Here is an 18974-nt window from a genome sequence, read left to right as displayed (position 1 = left end):
ATGACTCTTTGGCATCACAGGGAATTTCACATCTGGAAAGACAAGTGACAGGATCAAATTAGTAATGCGTACCATTGCCAGTGACTCAAGAGGAAACCGTAGTAATAGTATTGTAGTTGTGATACTGCCCCTGGGTAGGTTCTGCTGCCTAGACAGTTGACTCTGCAAAGACAGCTCAGGTTATTGTTACAGTGCCGTACTTTAACTGTGACAGAGGGTGTGCTTTCAGAGTGCTCTCTTAGGGAGAAAATATTTTCTTTAATTTGTGTTTCCCAAACAAATCCAAAGTCCACTAAAAATCAAACAGCTGTCACCCTGTCCCTGTCTAAATAGCGGTACTGTAGTGTCTGTGGCACATGGCTACAAAATTTTTGTAACAAGGACGTTTATCTTTCTCTTTTGTACTTAAGTTTACAGAGAAAAGGAGAAGAGTGGGGGGTTGCATGTTTTTAACATGTTCTAATGTTCTTTAAAAGAACAAAACTCTATGCTTGCTATGCTCTAAAGATCACAACATGCTTAACAAGCTTGTTTGTTTTAAAAAGAAATTCATAGCAGTTTCGAAAGTCACTTAGGTGACTCGTGCTGGTTATGCTTTGCACATCAGGCCAACCGGACTTGCCCAGCAGGTCTTCCAGCGTAGCAGACTGCAGTTCCATAAGGATTCATTCTGGTCCAACTGGTGCTTGCTGCCCCATCATCCCATCTTCTTCTGATAGCTCTGATTGTACTGGCTTGCCCCTTCCTTTTTTTTTTCACCAGCACAGATGCTCACATGATGTTGTAGTGGCTCTCTTTTGCTTCTCAAGTATCAGAGCAACTTGCACAAAATAGGAAAAATAAGAAATATCTTAGGTAAAGATAGTAGGAGAAATAATTGAGGCCTTCCCACTTTACATGTTGAGGTTTTTTTTGTTTACTTGTTACGACTCTAAGCTTTAAGTTTTATGTTTAGGTAGGTGTCAGTAGCTATATCTGAGTGTTAAGTAGTAATTTGAATGTCTTGGTGTTTGAGTAATTAAAAGTAGCTCCGTTTCAATGTAGCTGCTTGCATGCTTTGTGTTTGACATGCAGACAAAACAGTCTCAACAGAGTAGTTCAATTTGCCATAATATTTCGTAATATAACTAAAGGTACAGATAAAGACGTAAATGAAGATCTGAAGATCTCTATCTTTGGATAAAGATCTCAAGACGTTATAGCAGTGAACACAGTGTCTTATTCTGGCTAAAACGCATCGTTGCCTCAAGTTTGTGGTTTTGGTTACTGGTCCCACTTTTTTGCCTGAGTCTGATGATCCCAGGTGAATCATATTCTGCTTCTTCCATATTAAGATTAGAACTATCCTCCAAATTTATGTCTTTGCTGCAGTTCTGCAGCAGTAAGACAGAAAAACCTTGCCAGTTTGTATTTGCAACATGTGCTTTGTGACTGTAAAGACTGCTCCTTTTCATGCTGCAGGATGAAATTGTAGGTTTTGTGTAGTTGAAGGTATCCACTAAGAAAGAATTCTGTTAACACTGCGTTTTTCCTCCTGGTGTCAGGCTGTAGATCACAGAATCACAGAATTGTTTAGGTTGGAAGGATCATATAGTTGAACCCCCTGCTCAAAGCAAGTTCAGTTAGAGCAGGCTGTCGAGGTCCATGTCCAATCAGGTTTTGAATAACTCCAAGGATGGACACTCCACAGTGTCACTGTGCAACCTGTGCCAGTGTTTGACCACTCTTATAGTACAAATGGTTTTTTTTCTTTTTTTCCTTGTGTTGAAGTGGGATATCCTGTATTTCAATTTGTGCCCGTTGCCTCTCAGACTGTCACTGGATACTGCAGGAAAGAGTCTGGCTAAGTCTTCTTTACTCCTCTCCCTGCGCCCCCATCAGGTACTTACACATGGGTAAGATTCCCCCCCCGGAGCCTTTTTTTCTCCAGGCTGAACAGTCCCAGCTCCCTCAGCCTCTCCTCGTATGAAAGATGCTCTGGTCCCTTAATCATCTTAGTGGCCTTTTGTTGGACTCACTCCAGCAAGTCTGCATCTTGTATTGTACTAGGGAGCCCAGAACTGGACCCACTCCAGATGTGGCCTCCCCGTGCTGAGCAGAGGGGAAGGACCACCTCCCTCCACCTGCTGGCAATGCTTTTCCTAATGCAGCCCAGAATACTGTTTGCCCTGCCATGAGGTTGCATTTCTGGCTCGTGGTCAGCTTGTCCACCAGGACCCCAGGGCCTTTTCTGCAAAGCTGCTCCCGAGGTGTGGGAATTGGCACTTCCCCTTGTTGAACTCCCTGAGGTTCCTGTTGGCTCATTTCTCCAGCCTGTCCGATCCCTCTGAATGGCAGCACAACCAGATGGCGTATCAACCACTCTTGTGCGTTGTCTGCAGACTTGCTGCAAGCTTGCAGAGGGTGCATTTTGTCCTATTGTTCAGGTTGCTAATGAGGATGTTAAACAGTACTGGTCCCAGTATCGACGCTGGGGTACACCCCTAGTAACTGGCCTCTAGCTGGACTTTGTGCTGCTGGAGGTGATGATTTTCTTTCCTACAGCTTTCCTTCTTAAAGCTCAAGTCCCGGTGTTGACATACTGAATTTCAGACTACCATATCCCTTTTTTGTGCTCTAAACGACTTTTCCCCTTTCCTTCCATTTTATTTCTCATTCTTTTCAGATATATATGGAGGGGAAGCCTGCCTCTAACTCTTTCTGACTTGAACCCAGGAAGGAACCACTTCTCCAGCTCCAGATGGCAATTTTCGTAAAGATACCTGTAATTTTTAAAGGGCAGGCGGGGGAAAGCCGTGGCTCTTTTAATCATAGAATCATTAAGGTTGGAAAAGACCTCTAAGATCATTGAGTCCAACCGTCAACCCAACACCACCATGCCCGCTAAACCATGTCCCTAAGCGCCTCATCTACACGTCTTTTAAATACCTCCAGGGATGGTGACTCTACCACTTCCCTGGGCAGCCTGTTCCAGTGCTTGACTCTTTAGTGAAGAAATTTTTCCTAATATCCAATCTAAACCTCCCTTGGTGCAACTTGAGGCCATTTCCTCTTGTCCTATCGCTAGTTACTTGGGAGAAGAGACCAACACCCACCCCGCTACAACCTCCTTTCAGGTAGTTGTAGAGCGCGATGAGGTCTCCCCTCAGCCTCCTCTTCTCCAGGCTAAACAACCCCAGTTCCCTCAGCCGCTCCTCATAAGACTTGTGCTCCAGGCCCTTCACCAGCTTCGTTGCCCTGCTCTGGACACACTCCAGCACCTCCATGTCCTTCTTGTAGTGAGGGGCCCAAAACTGAACACAGGATTCGAGGTGCGGCCTCACCAGTGCCAAGTACAGGGGCACGATCACCTCCCTGCTCCTGCTGGCCACGCTATTTCTGATACAGGCCAGGATGCCGTTGGCCGCCTTGGCCACCTGGGCACACTGCTGGCTCACGTTCAGCCGGCTGTCAACCAGTACTGTAGGTTTCTTGCCACATAAAATTGTGCAGTCTTAGTAAGCTGCAAATCTTGTCTTTGCTCTGTGTAACAGCTTAGCTGAGATCCTTCTATTCAGAGTCTCTTCGATGCTTATTTTACAGAGATATGTTTCTCTGTTTCTGTCACTTACGGTGTTACAGCTTTTTGGTCATCCCCAGACTGGTTAGAAGCTTTTAACCAGAAAAAGGCAAAAGTTTATCTTTAGCTTATATACCTCTTTTTGGTTTATGGTCATCTTAAAGAGAGTCCTGTAAACTTTGTCTTTATTTAATGTTGGAAATAAACGTTTTTGAACATAGATTGACAGTGTTTCTTTCCACGAGGTAACTAGGAATGACCAAAATGGTACTGAGTACCAGCTTTAAATATGAACTCAAGTGATAGCAGTTAATCTGAAGTATATTTACCATTGGTTCAGATTCTTCTGTCTTTTTAGGACCTTGGTGACAATGTTGCTTCTAACTAGGTAATTTTTTGTAAATACTTTGAAACTTCTTAGAATTGTTTTAAACTTTCAAGCCTGACTGTTTGACTTTCAGTATCCCGTAATAACCTTTACTCGTTCTGATGTTTTATTTCCTAAGTGTGTTAAAAATGTTAAAAAAAGTATTCTTTCATGGTGAGAAAAAATTGCGAGACTGCCCTATTGTTTTGCTTCTCCTTCTTCTAGGCTTCAAACAAACAGATCTTTTTCCTGACCATTATAACATCTGCAGTATGTAAGGTATTAGAGCATTAGGATATTGGTTCATGAATGCATTGATGTTCCTCTGGGTAGTTAATACTTAATGTATTTTATCTGTCACCGGGGAGGAATGTGCTGTACAGCTTGCTCCTTCTGCAAGTGGTCTGACTCACGAGCTCGAGGTACTTCAAAAGGATTTCAGCACTCCATTCCATTCTTCAGTCTTGCAGTTGCTTTTCTAATAATAGAAGCAGCAAAACAGACAGTGGAGTTGCTTCTTGGCTGCTACAGTTTATTACCAGTACAGTCATGAAAGCTGACATCAATCGCAGTCTTCACGTTTCACAGTCCACATTTGCCTGTGTGGCTACAAACACTGCATCTCTTGTACCGCTCCTTGGAAGCAGTAACCATCATATACAACTGGGGTTCCAGTTTGGATGAGCAGAACTATGAGCTGTGGGACTTTGGTGCCTCTACAATTCAAGCAGTGTTGTGGGAGCAGTATAAAATAGCTGTTGGAGACCTCCAGCAAAATGTGGAGGGTATGTCCAGTGAAAGATGTGTTCTTTTAAGACTTCAGATATATTGGAACTATTCCTTAAATATCTGTAGTGAGCATAGCTTGTGTATCTTGGCAGAATTTGTTAACTTTAAAAGTTTTCTTATCATATAAACTGCTTGCCTAGCATAATTGCGAAGGGGTGTGAAGCTCTTGAAATGATATTGCCTGTACTGAAGTCAGTGGAAGAAGTTTGCTTCACTGAAGGTGAGCTAAGGTTTCGCTTTTATTGATTCTCAGTCGCAGATGGGTAAAAGGAGCCCTCTCTTCAGCCACAAGCATCATCTCTTGTGCCAGTGAATTATAGAACTCAAGCAAACTGTACCCAGGAGGTCTTGAACATGCACTCCAGGAAAATTAAGTCAGTCTTCAAAAGTAGTCATCGCTAGGGCCTATTTCGAAAAGGAACTGCTGTGCTTTAGGAAAAACGTGGTTCTTGGGTTGGTTAGAAAGATGAAAGAGCCAGGACATCTCTGGTGTAATTGTTTCCTGGTTTTAACACCTCTTAGTGTCAGTTAATTGAAGAGTGTGGGTTGACTTAGGGCATAAATATTGTGACTGCTAAAGTCCTCTTCTCTGTCTGTAAACTGCAGAAAGAGAAGGTGGAAGCTAAGAAGAAAGCAACTGAAAGCAAAAGGAAATGTGCGTTGTTTTCTACAATGAAGTGTAGAGGTGTGCAAAATGGTTTGTTACAGAAAAATGAAAATGGTGACTGAGATGTCTTAAACCCAGCTTGGTTTATTAACATGTACTGTAGGAACAATATCCCTTTTTTTGCAGGCTTCTCTTTCCCAGCTGCTGCTGCTTCTCTGACTTCTCTATGATAAGTGTTTTTCTTAATGGAAATAAAAGGAAAAATTGGTCAGGGAAGGTCAGTTTGTTATCATCGTAAAAGTCTGAATCAAGTTAACTGTAAAAGATGCTTTTTCTGGTATCAAAATCTTGTTTGAAACTGTATTTTTACAACCTTGAGATGTGTATATTGTAATAGCATTGAAATTGACAATACTTTTGTTGGTAAGGGTACATTCTGTAATAGGAGAAGAAAGATAACACCTGAAGTGAAGCTGTGTTTAATGACATATGATGTTGTATGCATGCTCTTTCCCTCCTTTTCTGGGTTGTACTTTTATTGATCACCTGTATGTCTTGTGTGTACTTAAAGACAATATATGAAGGTTTCCTTGGCAGTATGAATTTTGGAAGGAATGGGTGGGTTAGGAAGAGCTATTTTTCTCTTTCCAGTCGTATGTGTCTGATTTTATATAGGTGTTTTTAAAGACCTTCTAACCCTAAAATACACACTTAATAAATGTAAAAAACTGTCTGCTGATTTGCTTAGTCCATTGTTTGTAGTCCATTGTTTGTTTTCTTTTTTTTTTCCACTGCAGGCAACCAATTCACAGAGACAAATGCCTTTAACCTTTTTGTTAAGGGGAAAAAAACACCTTTAGCACGCCTTTATCCATTTTTTTTTTTAATTGTGGTCTAGGCATGCTGAGTAATATTTAACCTCTGGCATCACTTCTGGGATTTCTTAATACCAGCTATCAAAGAATTCCATCTATAAAGGAGAGACAAATGAGTTTAACAACTGTACATACCTACTCTAGCTGAAACATGCTTTGACGAGCCATTTGTGAATAACAGTAAAGCAGGGTTGCAACTTGTGAGGCACAAATGCTTGAGTATGAGGAGAAATGTTGAAAACATAGAAACTTGGTTGTCATGAGTTACAGTCACTATTGAATACCTAATAATAACGTTCCTTCTTTTAGAAAGCAGTGTGGCTTTTGAGGAAGCGAAGGAGGCTGTCCATTAATAATGCAGTCTATTTGTTACTGAAGGTTTCTGAGTGATTGATAAAAGGTGGTACTGTTCAGTTCTAAGTGCTGCCAACTTGCAACATCTTGGAACAGGTTTTCTTGAAGTTTTGCCTCATGGATGCAAGTGATTACAATTGATCAGAAGGAAAATAAACTAAGGGGTGGGAAGTTCTGTAGTAAAAGTTCTTAACTTCTCCAATTTCTAGACAAAGTTGTGAATATTGTGTGTAGACTCCAATCTAAATGACAAATAAAGTGGATATCCAAATCAATTATACGTTTACATATATCATAACTTTCAAGTGATTTATCTAGCTGTTTTATGGGTTTGGGGTTTTTAATAATTGTGATTAGAACACTTAAAGAGTTTCCCTGAGCTTTCCATAAAGCATCAGTCCCTTCATGTTTTTTATTTATGGGATTAATATGGTAGCTTTTAGATTTGGATGATGCTAGTATGAGAATTGCAACTGGTTCTTTCACTGCCCATTTCCTAATAGCTGTTAAAATTTCTGGCAGAAGGCTTTTTTTTTTTTTTGCGCTTTCCAATTTAGTGGAGAAATAAGAAGTTAAAACTCAATACATTTTGAAATAATAACCCCAGGTATTCATTAGAACTTAAGTTGTTAAGATGCCGATAAAATTTATGCCAATTCTTATGGCACGTACTGCAATGAAACTATTAACTATAACAAAGAAGAGACGGTCAAAAATTTCAGAACATTTTTTAAGTTTTAGAATACAGAATGCAAAGTGAGGTAATTCATATTAATTGCTAGGAAATTGCGCAGAACACTAGACTGCCATTCTTGCCAGGTATATTCAAAAGTATAAAATAAATCTACTGAATTGTTAGTTAGCTGAGTAGTCATTTGCCCAGCCTAATGACATACTGCAATTAAAGTGCTTGAATATTTATTCATAGCATCACTTACATGCACACAGTTATGTTAAGGACATGGTTACAAAGCAGCCAAGTGTTCTGAGAACTCTCAATAGCTACATTTAAATGTGTAATAGTTGAGTAAAAACGTGGAAAAAACTTTTATTGCTTTTATTTTCTTCTTTAAGCTCTGCAAGGATTAGCTCGTAAAAAGCTCAGTTTGCAGCTCATTATATGAAATATATTCTTGATGGTTTAGAGACTTATGTACATCTTGGACTTCATGTTACAAGAGAAGGATAAATCTTTCTGTCTTACAGCGCATGCAATTGCAAGTAAACTTGTCTTCATCCTTTCCTGGAGAAGCCTTTTGCTTACAACACTAAGTCACAAATGAAGTATCTCTTACAGCTAAGCCAATTCTGTCTCAATCTTGTGGGTAAAAGATGTCATTACTAATCAGGATTACCAGATTTTCTTGGTACTGAGTTTACCATGATTTCAAATTACCACATTAAACTGATTTTCTGCTCTTTCCTTCCTTTGTTATTTCACTATGTTGAACTGCGCTTGCAGAAATCTATTGCGAGGCTGTAGACACAGAACCGGTATCCTTATAAAATGTGCCCTGGCAATAGAAGGAAGCCATGGAGAAATGTTTGCTGGTTTTCAGGCCCCTGAGTGACAAATATTTGTCTTTGAACTGTTTTTTGTCTTGTTACAGTGGAGCAAAGCAGTGTCACGCAGCTGAAGTTTTGATTTGAGCGTTTCCAACTGCAGTGGAGGAATGTAATAGCACAAGTATTTCTTAAAGCAAAAAGTGCTCCTTTTGAAAATTTCAGTGTGGTGAGAAGATTGAAGACAAGCATTTATTCCCCGCTCCTGAGTTTAAAGGGACAGTGTGAACTTAAAATTCTAGCTATTTGAGGTTTTTTTTCTTCTTTAAAAAATTGTGGTAATGGCAGTGGGTTTTCTGCACACTTTTGTGGTTTGCTGTTCTGTTTCCGATCCAGAAATGCTCTGTGAAGGACTTGCACAAACTGATTCTTTTCTCCTTGATAATCAGGTCAATCAATTGACCATAAAGTGTTTATTAAGCACAAGAGACAGCCTGATTGCCTGAGGAGAAATGACAGAGGGAAAAGAAACTAGAGGATGTCCAGCTGAATCACTGTGATTTAATAACTTACTACTTGTCAGCTGAGCTGCAGAAGTTGAGCTATTAGCCTGGCCAGTTGATAGATAAAATGAATTGAGTAAGTAAATTAAAGAATTAAATCAAACTTCTTTTTTTTAACCTTGTGTTTGGAGTGGGATAACAGAGCCCACCTTTTTACCTCTTCTCAGGTGAAACTTGTTAGCACATTGTAAGCTGGTTGTATGTTTTTACCCTCTATTGTATTTAAAAAGAGAAGGTAAAAAACTCTAGGTAACAGCAGAACCTTTTTTTCCTGTTTTTCTTTGACTGGGGCCTATCCGAAAGTTTCAAAGTCGGACATTAGTCTTTGCCTAGTATGCTAAAAATGTGCTTTTTTCTAGCAAATTAAGCTTCATAAGTTCTCCTCTCTAGTTATTTGCAATTGCGTGCTACTTCTCATGGTTTACATTTTTCTGTCATGAACTTTATTTTAATCCTTCAGAAAGTTAGATCTGTGAAACATTTTTGAAGATTAAAAATAGTTTCTTTTTAAACTGCTCTACAGTAGAAATGATTAGTAGTATAAACTGATATGTTCCAGGAAAGTAGCTATAGTAAAGTAATCAATTTTTTCTCTGAGTGATCTAGAAATAAAATAATTTTATTTGGAAATGATTAGCTACTTGTGAGAAACCTTATTTTGCAGATGCTTAATGTATTTAGTTTTTAGTACTTTTGGAAAGCCACACTTTAGTAAGACTGTTGTATATTGGCTGCTTAATAAAGACACTGAAGTTACAACTTCAAAACCAGTACGCAGTTGATTCATTTCCCTTTAAAACAATTCTCGTTTCATTTCCCTTTAGAACAATTCTTGTTTCATCTTAGTTTCTTGCCTTGTGGGGTACTGCCATAGGTAGATATGTGAAATACTGGATAAGGAAGGTCCACGGTCAACTATGACTGCCACAACCAGGCATTTTCCAACTTCCATGGAGTTAGAGAGGACATCGGATGGAATTTGCATGTAATCAAGGAGCAGGGATAAAGGGGATCTTCCAAGTTCATGTTGAGAAAGATAAGAAAGGATCTGTGCTTAGCTTGCCTGGGGAAAGGAAAGGAGGTTGAACATTACGGGATGAATACTCCTCCCCACCTTCATAGCTCTAGTCTGATTCTATCTGCTTGTGACCGAATACAGCATTTTATTTTTTTGCTTTGTGTTCAAGTCTCAATTCAGTACTAATTTGGGAGCGGTTAGAAAGTAATAGAAGTGGCAATTTTCAAAGGTGTGATGCTAATTGGATTTCTGCAAGGACAGGGAAGGTATGCATGGATTATTGCTTCTTGTCTTCAGTGTGTAGACTATTGCTTTTGCATCAGCTAAACCACTGCTTAGAAGACAGATAGTAGTAAAGTAATTAATTGTCCTGTGATAAGAGTTGTTCACTGCCTGGAGACCTGTTTATAACAGTACTAAAGATTCAGTAATGGAGGTGAAATATTTCCTTTGATGTCAGAAATGAAAATAATAGCCAACAAGAACCACTTAAGATACCAAACACACACAGAAAAATAATCATATCTTACATGCATGGGCAATGCATCTTACTTTTCCTTTTGGACTTCATAGAGCTGCTCTGCCTGCCCGTCCTTTCCCTTTACACCGCATTGCAGTAACCATCCCTTTTATTGAAGAGGGCCAGACTCTGCTTGCTTGTCTCCTTGCCCCAATAACAGCATTAGACGTATTCTGGTCTTTAATTTACAACAGACTTTTTCTAGTTTTCCATCCTGTGTTCTTCTTTGGGAGGCAGTCTTCTCTTTCTCTGTTTAGTTACTTTGTGATGATGGAACTAGCAATTTTAACTCCTTTTCCTTACCTCAGCATATTTTTGCTAGTCAGTGTAAATGTTGAACGATCAACAGCTGTAGCTTCCTCCTGACATCATTCTTGCTGCTGGAGTATCTGGTCTCTGGTCTACAAAATAGTGACTAATAGTTTCTGTCATCTGAGCAGCATTTTCTGAACCCACTTTCTTGCCTATAGCTAACTTGTTTAGATTTGAATTACTGAGTTTGTTTAATGTAGCATTTTAAACCTAATGAACCAACTACAGATTTTTTTGTTTTGCTTTTACTGGAGTAGTTTAATAATAGTAAGTGTAGAAATGAAACAAACTTGCTAGGTTTAAAAAAAAAAAAAATTTTTTTGACAACATGATTTTCTTTCATCTAATAAGATGAGACAGTTGAACTTGAAAACTGGGTCAAAAGCTTACGTAATTTTGAGACCCTAAATATAGAATGGTGTAATGACACAAAAAGATCGATCTCTGTGCACATGTTCTGGTAGAGTATTTTTGTTTTGTTCTTATTCTGCGCATGCAATTTAAAACTAAGCTGGATACCCTTTGCTTGGAAAAATGGTCTTGCTAATATTCCTATCTTATGCTATGTGCCAATTTAAATTGACATGTAGCATGTAGGTTTCTGTATTATAATTGTCTGGGTGTGGGGTCTTTGGGTTTTTTGTTTTGTTGATAGTAAGATTTCCGTGTGATCATTGTAAAATTTACCTTTTTTTTTTTTTTTTGTTAATAGTAGTGGAATGGGGTGATGATGTTAAAGCAGTATCAGAAGATGAAGCCATGGTGCTGGTGAATCATCAAGCAACGGGTGACGTCTGCACTCTGATGATGTGCCTTCAGGATAAAGGCACGGTAGGCTACAACCGGGGAGTGGGATAGCTTCTGTGTATGCGATCTGTTACCTTGGGTGCGCTTGCGTCTGTGTGCGGTACCGATGACTGACTTTTGTGTGTTAATCCTCCAAATAATCTCAAGACCCTGAATAGGAAGCTTTTTGTTTAGATTTGGTTTAATGTGACAGCCAGTAGCTTGGAGCAGGTTTTAGACCATAAACGTTGCCTTTGAAGAAGGTCAAATACAAGCAGAGTCAGTGTACATCCAGCCTAGGTTAACATAGAGGGAAGCACATCTCCTTGCAGGTAATCATGTGCTTGACTTTTTCCTCTCACCTTGGGCCCTTGTGCAACTCATGCCAACTTTGCTCAAACCAACACAGGTCTAGCTTCTCAGTTATGACTTTATTCCAGCATGGAATTTTTCTCAAATTTAGAAGCAAGTTGTGTATGGGATTTTGGTAGGAGTTCAGAAACTGAAAGTGACTTCCCTATGAGGGCATGTCCAAGCTAAGTTAGCTAGCTAAGGTCAAAATTGCTTGAGCTCTTATTTCACAAACTTTTAAGCATTTCTTGATGAGAAGTGCAACTAATGTCAATTGTTTCATGCATTGCTGTTCAGAAAATTCACAACTAAGGAGTGTAGTGCTGGAAACTAAAGTATGGGATCTAAACAGGAAACTAAATTTATGTGCAAATCAGAAGGAAGGGGGTATGTGTGATTAGGCTACAAAATGTTGGAAGACATACCTGGCAAGCTGAAAAAATGCATCAGCTGTGTCTGTCATAGTGTTGTCTTCTTTCTTGCGACCATACGGTGAAGAAACAAGGAAAACCAACAACTTTTTGTTGCATCTGCACAACTTGTAACTGGCACTGTTTTTCTTAGTGTATATTAATATAGATTGTGTATACACTGTATCTCTACCAGTGATTTAACATTTTTTTAGAAATTTTCCCAGATCTTACTTATGACAGCAGAGCTGATTAAAAACAAACAAACAAAAAAAACCCCCCAAAACCAAAAAAACAACTCAAACCAAACTCAAAACAGAAAGTATGAAAATGCCACTCAAGATTGAGCAGAGACTAATTTCTTTCCTTCTAGTGTAGCCTAGAGAAGACTGTGTTTTAAAAGTACTTTTAATTGATTTAATTTCTTTTGGAATTGAGGAAGTTAGGTATATATGGTATTCTGTACTCTATCCCAATGAGTAGAATGACCCCCTTCATCAAAATTATGCACAAGACCATCTTGTGATAAAGCTGTGACTGTGAGGGTATAGTCCTGTGGATATGTATTGCATATAATCTTGACTATTGATGTCCCAGGTGTTTTAAATATCACGGAGCTTCATTGACTCATGTATGTATACTAGTGTGTATATAAATCTATGCCACATTTATCCTGTTTGACTCCATAGCTAAAAAGTTTCAGTCAAGACAGAGTAAGTTTCAGTGAATGTAGAAGATGTTGAAAATGGAGGAAGGCATTGAGATGGCAAATAATCTTCACCGTGGACATTGTTAGGTTTGTGGGTTTTCAGAAAAGCAAAACATCCTTAAAATCACTATTTTTTTCCTTAAATAATTGCAGTCGTTGCTCTTGGAATATACATGTTCAGAGCCTAGTATGGCTTTAATGTTTTTAGCTAATAAAGAAAAAAGTATGAGCTTCAACACATGCTTAAAATATAGCATGAGTAGTACAGGTGGCTAAAAATAATGAGAAAGATCGGGAAAGTTTATCCTTGCTGGAACTTGCTGAATCAGGTGTTTTAAAATAGCATGCTTCATATTTCTGAACAGGAGAGAATTGTCTTCACTTTGAATGACTGTGAAACCACTGGAGAGAAAAAAAAATAACCAACTGTCCAAAAAAAATCATTATACAATAGGCAACTATTTAAATTGGGCAGTTTTCTTTAAATACAGTTTAAACTTAACATGGAGTTCTTCACAACCTTCATATTCATCTGTTAGTAATAAGATATTAATTTCTAAGAATTGTTTTATTTTGTTTAGGACGGTGAAGCCGCACTAATTCCTAAATACTTTACCACTCAGGCAATGCTTTTTTAGCTCTCAGAGTATTTCGGGAAGGTGAAAGGCTCACTTCCATTTCACACAGAAGGGCGTACAATGAAGTAAAACAGCTTACCAAAGGCGGCCTCTCACTGGTGATGGTGCAGTGGCAGAACTAGGAAGACCTTCCTCCTGTGGCAGTCCAAAATTTCTTTTGCTTGCTTTTGCCAGCCAGTACAGACTTAAACCAGATGTAATCTGCAAGCACTTACCGTTTAATGCTGCTTTTTAAAAAATGTTAATTTAAGACGTGAGAAGTGTTCAATTTAAAGTTGTGTGATTTTCTGTGTAGCGAGGTAGAATACTGAAATGTTCTTGCAACTTGTCAATTTTTCCTAAAGGCCATGTCAGGAACTGTGATGGTATTTTTTTCTAGTATTTTATAAATTCTTACATACAAATGATAGTGTAGCCTATCTGTTTTAAGCAAATTTAATCTCACTAAGTAGTAGACTAAAATACATGTGTTAAGATGTTTCTTGTCTTTCAAAATCACTTACGTGAATAAGGAAAACATGATCTCTTATTAGGGAAGTGGAACTTAGCTAAAAATTATAATTTTAATGGAAGGACTGGACTGGTATTGTTTGACTAATACATGTTACCATAAGACAAACCACACAGAGCAAGGTTTCAACTGAATCAGAAGTGACCTAATTACACTTTTATATAGTTCAATAAGTTGTTTTAACACTTACTTTCACAAACAAATTGGAACAAACTTAGTAAGTTAGTTGAGGTCTCATAAATGTTAAAGGTTATGTGTTTAACAAAGAGAATTAGATTAAAATGCTGCTATTACTGCTTTCTGACTGGATTAGGACTGATAAATGTGGCTATTTTTTCTGATTTAGAGCAGAAAGCAGTGCCAGGAAGGGTGCAGTGAGGAGAAAAAGTAGAGCTTGCAGCTGTTTGAGTGCAAGTTTCAAGATAAGCATTGCCAGGTTTCATTGTTAAGTTACAGGTGCTTGAAAGATGAAAGTCAGTCTATTCAGGTTGCTTTGTTATGAAATCTATGTAGGGTGAAATGAAAGTGGGCCTGTGAATAGGAGGCACCTAGATTTTTTTTTTATGAGATTGGTAAAAGCTTTTTCTACATTCTGAACTTATTTAAGCAGGAAGGATGAAGCAAAAAGGACGTGAAATGGCATCCAAAAATTCTTTCAATCCATAAACAACTATGAATCTGTGCTCAAAACACTTCTGAATGTCTTTGCTTAAACCTGCTTGAAATGCAAGTGATAAGAGACTCATCTGATAAGCGTTGTTTCGTTCCTGAGGATGCTAAATGGAAGAGCCACCACCAATATCTTGCAGTGTCCTCTGTTCTGCCCTTGGTAGCAAAACAGAATGAATATCAATTAATCTAGTTTGCCTTTTGATTACAAACAAAGTAATTGTGTCCTATTCTTGGAACTCCTCCTTTTTGATTTTATGTGTTAGAGTGTGTGTATGTATCTATTAATTCATACATAAAAATATTTCCTCTTTGTGCTTCTTAGCACTGCCTAGGCTTAAAGGAAGATTTATAATCACTGAGCTCTGGAGTTTGTCTCTTTGTAGCCCACTTGCAGCAAACTGCCTCTGTGTTTTATCTTAGTTATAACTTGTAAGTCACTCTGATCTTTGACACAATCGCATCACTCCTCAAAAACTCCGAGGAAGTCCAGGGATGCTAGTTAGAAGCCCCGTGTCACCTAAAACATGGTGAGATGGACTTCAGACTCTGAAGAGCAATGATCAACTTTCAGGATAAACCTACTGTCATCCAAATAAAAAGACAATAAAAAGTGGTATGGGAGGAGAGAAGCACTAGCATTGCTGGGCAAGAGTTCCTCTTCCAGGATTGCCATAGAACATCTAGCGACCAGTGTTGACTCCTCAAAAGACACAAACATTTTCTTTTCAGGGTAGCAGATTATTAAGCTTGCTTACCTCCTCCAGTAAAATAGATTATATTGATTTAACTTCTGCTTGATATAATAGCACAATAATTGTCAAAATGCCAAAGTAGATGATGAACACTGACAGTCATATGAGTACTGCTGCAGGCTAAATTATCATCAGTGGAATTTTGGTGGTGTTTTTATCAAAGGATATGGTTCCCTAAACCAGCCTGTCATCTTTGGGCTGGTGCACGGGCATGAACTTACGATATTGTAGTGCCTTGAAGAGCAGTAACACCTCTCAGTGATGCTTTTTTTAACTCTTGTCCTTAGGGCACACCTTTTCTTTCTTTTTTTTCCCCCTCCCTAAGGCTTTCTGATTTACTGAAATGGAAAGAATGTGAATCTCTGCAGAGCAGAATTTTTGCTTTAAGATCCTCTCTTTTATTTTAACAGAGGCCCGGGGATAGCTGTATGAGAAACCATTTCACCAATATTAGTCTCAAGTGGGGAGTTATATCTAGGAACTAATTTTTTTTTAATCACTCACAAACACATAGTGCGTCTTTGTTCCCCTGGATGTGTAGCATCTAGTAAGAAATACCACTGGCAGACAGGAAAGGATACTAGCGTGTCACAGAGAAGAAATGGATGCTTGTTTCCAAAACGAAACCTTTCATATCTTTGAGAGCTGTCCTTTTCTCTTAGAGGTGGTTTCCTTTTCTACTTCCAGTGATGCTAGAGGGACCTTTGCATTATCCAAGATCTTCAAACAGAAAGTTTGCTAGTATTAAAAAACCACAAAAGTTGAGGTGTTCTTAATGTGCTCTTAGGCAAGGATAGGTAGCTTCTAAACGTGACATTCAGATTTCGCTGGGAGATCAGCTATATGTCTAAGGCAATAAACTATCTTAAACGTTCTTTGGCAGGTATGTTCTTGCAAGTATGTAAAAACTTCACTTTGCTGAGTATCCGGCCGCAGTTGTTTAAGGATAAGTAAAAGAAACAGGGTATGTGACGGTTACCTTTCTCCAAATATATAACCCAGGATTCATTTATAGCTTCTGTGGTCAAGAGGGAAAATAGATAATCAGAGCACTCCAAGAGATAATTAGATTTCTTTGGAAGAAAGACTTACTGATACATGCAATTCTAGATACAAATTGCAAATTATCGAGCTGCTTTTGCAAAACAGAATTTCTGCATGAAATATGGTCTGCTTCTTTCTACATATTCCACGTAGACATGTGAAGATGTGAAAACAGGTAAAAGCCACCATCTTTCACTGTATCAAACTGTTTTGTTAGAAGTATTGTTGAAGGCGAGGATATGGATTCTGAGTATTTCAGTTACCGTGCAAGCCTCTGGTGTTTGGAGAGAAGCACAGAGTACACTTTAGCAGTAGATGTAATCAGCAATCAATAATTGTATTTTCTAGAGGAAATCTTTATTTCTTAGACTGCTTTCTTTCTGTCTTTGCCTCAAATTATGTATCTTGGACAACTGAAAGATGCCAAGCAGAAGGTGCCTGTTTAAGATTCAAAAAATGATCTTCTGACAACTGGAGAAATGTCATGGTTCTCCATATGCTTTTTTTGATAGTGATAAATGGAAGAGTACTATGTTATATGACTTTAAGTTTCACTGAACTTGAATCAGTCTTGGTGTGGCCTTATAACATAGGGAAGAGTAAAGGCAGCTAGCCTGTATGATTGAGAGCACATAAGAGACACTGGATTTTCCAGTTTTGGAGAGCCAATTCCTACCCCTCTCAAAATCTACATGTAGGAGCTATAGGGAAAGACCTTGTGAGAGAAGCAGCTTTTCCCTTCTGTTAGTTATCTCTTCTGGGAGATAATTCTTCTATTTTAAATCTCAAAGGACTGAACAGGTATAGCATCTGCCTTCACTGACCGGTGAGAAGTGATGGTCAAAGTGAATCTAATGGCTCAACCTCTGGTTTTGCCTTCTCACCATGCTTCTCAGCTGGGACAAGGAGCATGACTTAATGAAATTCTCAGGGATGCATGTGGCTGCTCTGCCATGAGAGAAATAGGTAATGGCATGTGGGCTGTACATAGGTCTTAGTGAATGCTGCTGTTCAAAGATAGAGTGAGCGTGTATGGAGCATGGGCACATCAGAAGCACGAGAACATGATCTCATCCCAAAAATCGCCAAGTACAAAAAAAATAAGGAAACATATTTTTGTGGTAGACATAAAACAGTTGGAGATTTCAAATACAGATCTGTACTGTTTTGTGTACTTGAACTAACACTGAAAAAGGTTTCAGTTTGCAACTGGCTTAAAATTGTGGTGGTATGTCAATAAGAAGCATTACACTACCTGTGTGAAAAGACAGAGTAGAAATTACCCTAGCATGTGGCTAATAGTGTAGAACTGTATATTATATTACAAAACCACAACTATTTAATCCTGCTCTTGAGGGAGAAGTGTAGCACTTGTGCTGCTTTATACTTTGGGGAATAAAGGACTTTATTCTATATATTTGCTAGTTTTATTGCTGTTGAAAGGGTGACAAGAATGTGACCAGTATATACATAATTCTCTGCACTTGATATTTACTAAATTTTTTTTTTTTTTTTACCTTTTCAGGTTGTCCGTCAGATGATGTGGCTGATGGATCATATTTTTAAGTATACAAACTTCGGCATTGTGTCTCTAATCCATGGAGACTTCTTTATAAGACAGGTAAATGGAAACACGTAGTAGTGCTTTGATTTATCCGTATATTTGGAACGTTGTGATGTTATGGGACTTACTCATTACCTCCTGGATGGTTTGCAGGATAAAATAACTATGCTGTAATATGTGTATTTGGGTAGAGCTTTGTTCTGAAACTGCTTTTTTTCCAAGCTTATTTTATTATTTGCCTAGACATGAACGTTTACGGAACCCAATTATAATGGGAGCCATTTATGAGAGAGGTGTACAAGCAAAGTACATGGCAGTCCTTTTTGTCTCTCTGCTTCCAACTGCCCATTGTTGGTACCTCTCTTCTTTCCTTAGTGACCTTGAAGCTGTGCAATGAGTCTGGTTAAGTCACCCTTCTGACTGTCAAAGTTTCAGATAAGGAAAGGCAGGACTGTCCCTTTTGATGGTGACATGGTAGTAGACCAGTTTAAGGTGGTGGTGGACCTGCATAAATAGTAATTAATTGATTCTTGAAGGTTAATTATTATTTGAGCATCAGGAAAGAATGTGTGTTGAGCCCAGCATGTCAAATATTAAGGAATGAAAACCTCAGATTATTTCTTACAATTTGGGGTTTTTTTTTTTGTTGTTTGGTAGCTGTTGATCAAACTGCAGTCTAAAAGTAGAAACTTAGAAGTACAATGATAAGCTTGAACCTCCTGCCAGTTACGTGAACTGTGACATCCAGCATACACATTTCTTTCCTCTCCTTATTTTTATTTGTCTGGACTTTAAAATGTATGGGCAGCCAGAGAGAATTAATGAATTTTCATGTTATAGAGAAGGAGAAGCTAATTTACTCAGAATGAAATAAAGAAATACTTAATCACAGCTATACACAGCTAAAGTGAGATTTCTTACTAAGACTAGAGGCATGGTTAGAAGACCTCAGGCAAAATTAGATAATAAAATAAAGGTCTCCAGAGATACACAACTGTGTACTGTGAGAGTATGGAAAGGAATAGGGTTTGACATTTTGTAAAATACAAATCTATTTCAGTAGTTAAAAT

At 38.4% G+C, this 18974-nt stretch overlaps 1 protein-coding gene across 2 annotated transcripts in view; it reads left to right on the top strand.

Annotated features, from left to right (window-relative positions):
* Window positions 1-18974, top strand: part of LPGAT1 (lysophosphatidylglycerol acyltransferase 1) — a 65853-nt gene that overhangs the window by 16131 nt on the left and 30748 nt on the right. For both annotated transcript variants that reach the window (XM_075147038.1, XM_075147039.1), the window contains exons 3-4: window positions 11180-11298; window positions 17866-17961. In XM_075147038.1, coding sequence (XP_075003139.1) covers window positions 11180-11298; window positions 17866-17961 — 215 coding nt within the window. The remainder of the gene's footprint in view (window positions 1-11179; window positions 11299-17865; window positions 17962-18974) is intronic.

This window comes from Calonectris borealis, chromosome 3 (assembly GCF_964195595.1).
Source record: "Calonectris borealis chromosome 3, bCalBor7.hap1.2, whole genome shotgun sequence".
Taxonomy (NCBI): Eukaryota; Metazoa; Chordata; class Aves; order Procellariiformes; family Procellariidae; genus Calonectris; species Calonectris borealis.
This window is presented reverse-complemented; position numbering and strand designations above follow the sequence as displayed.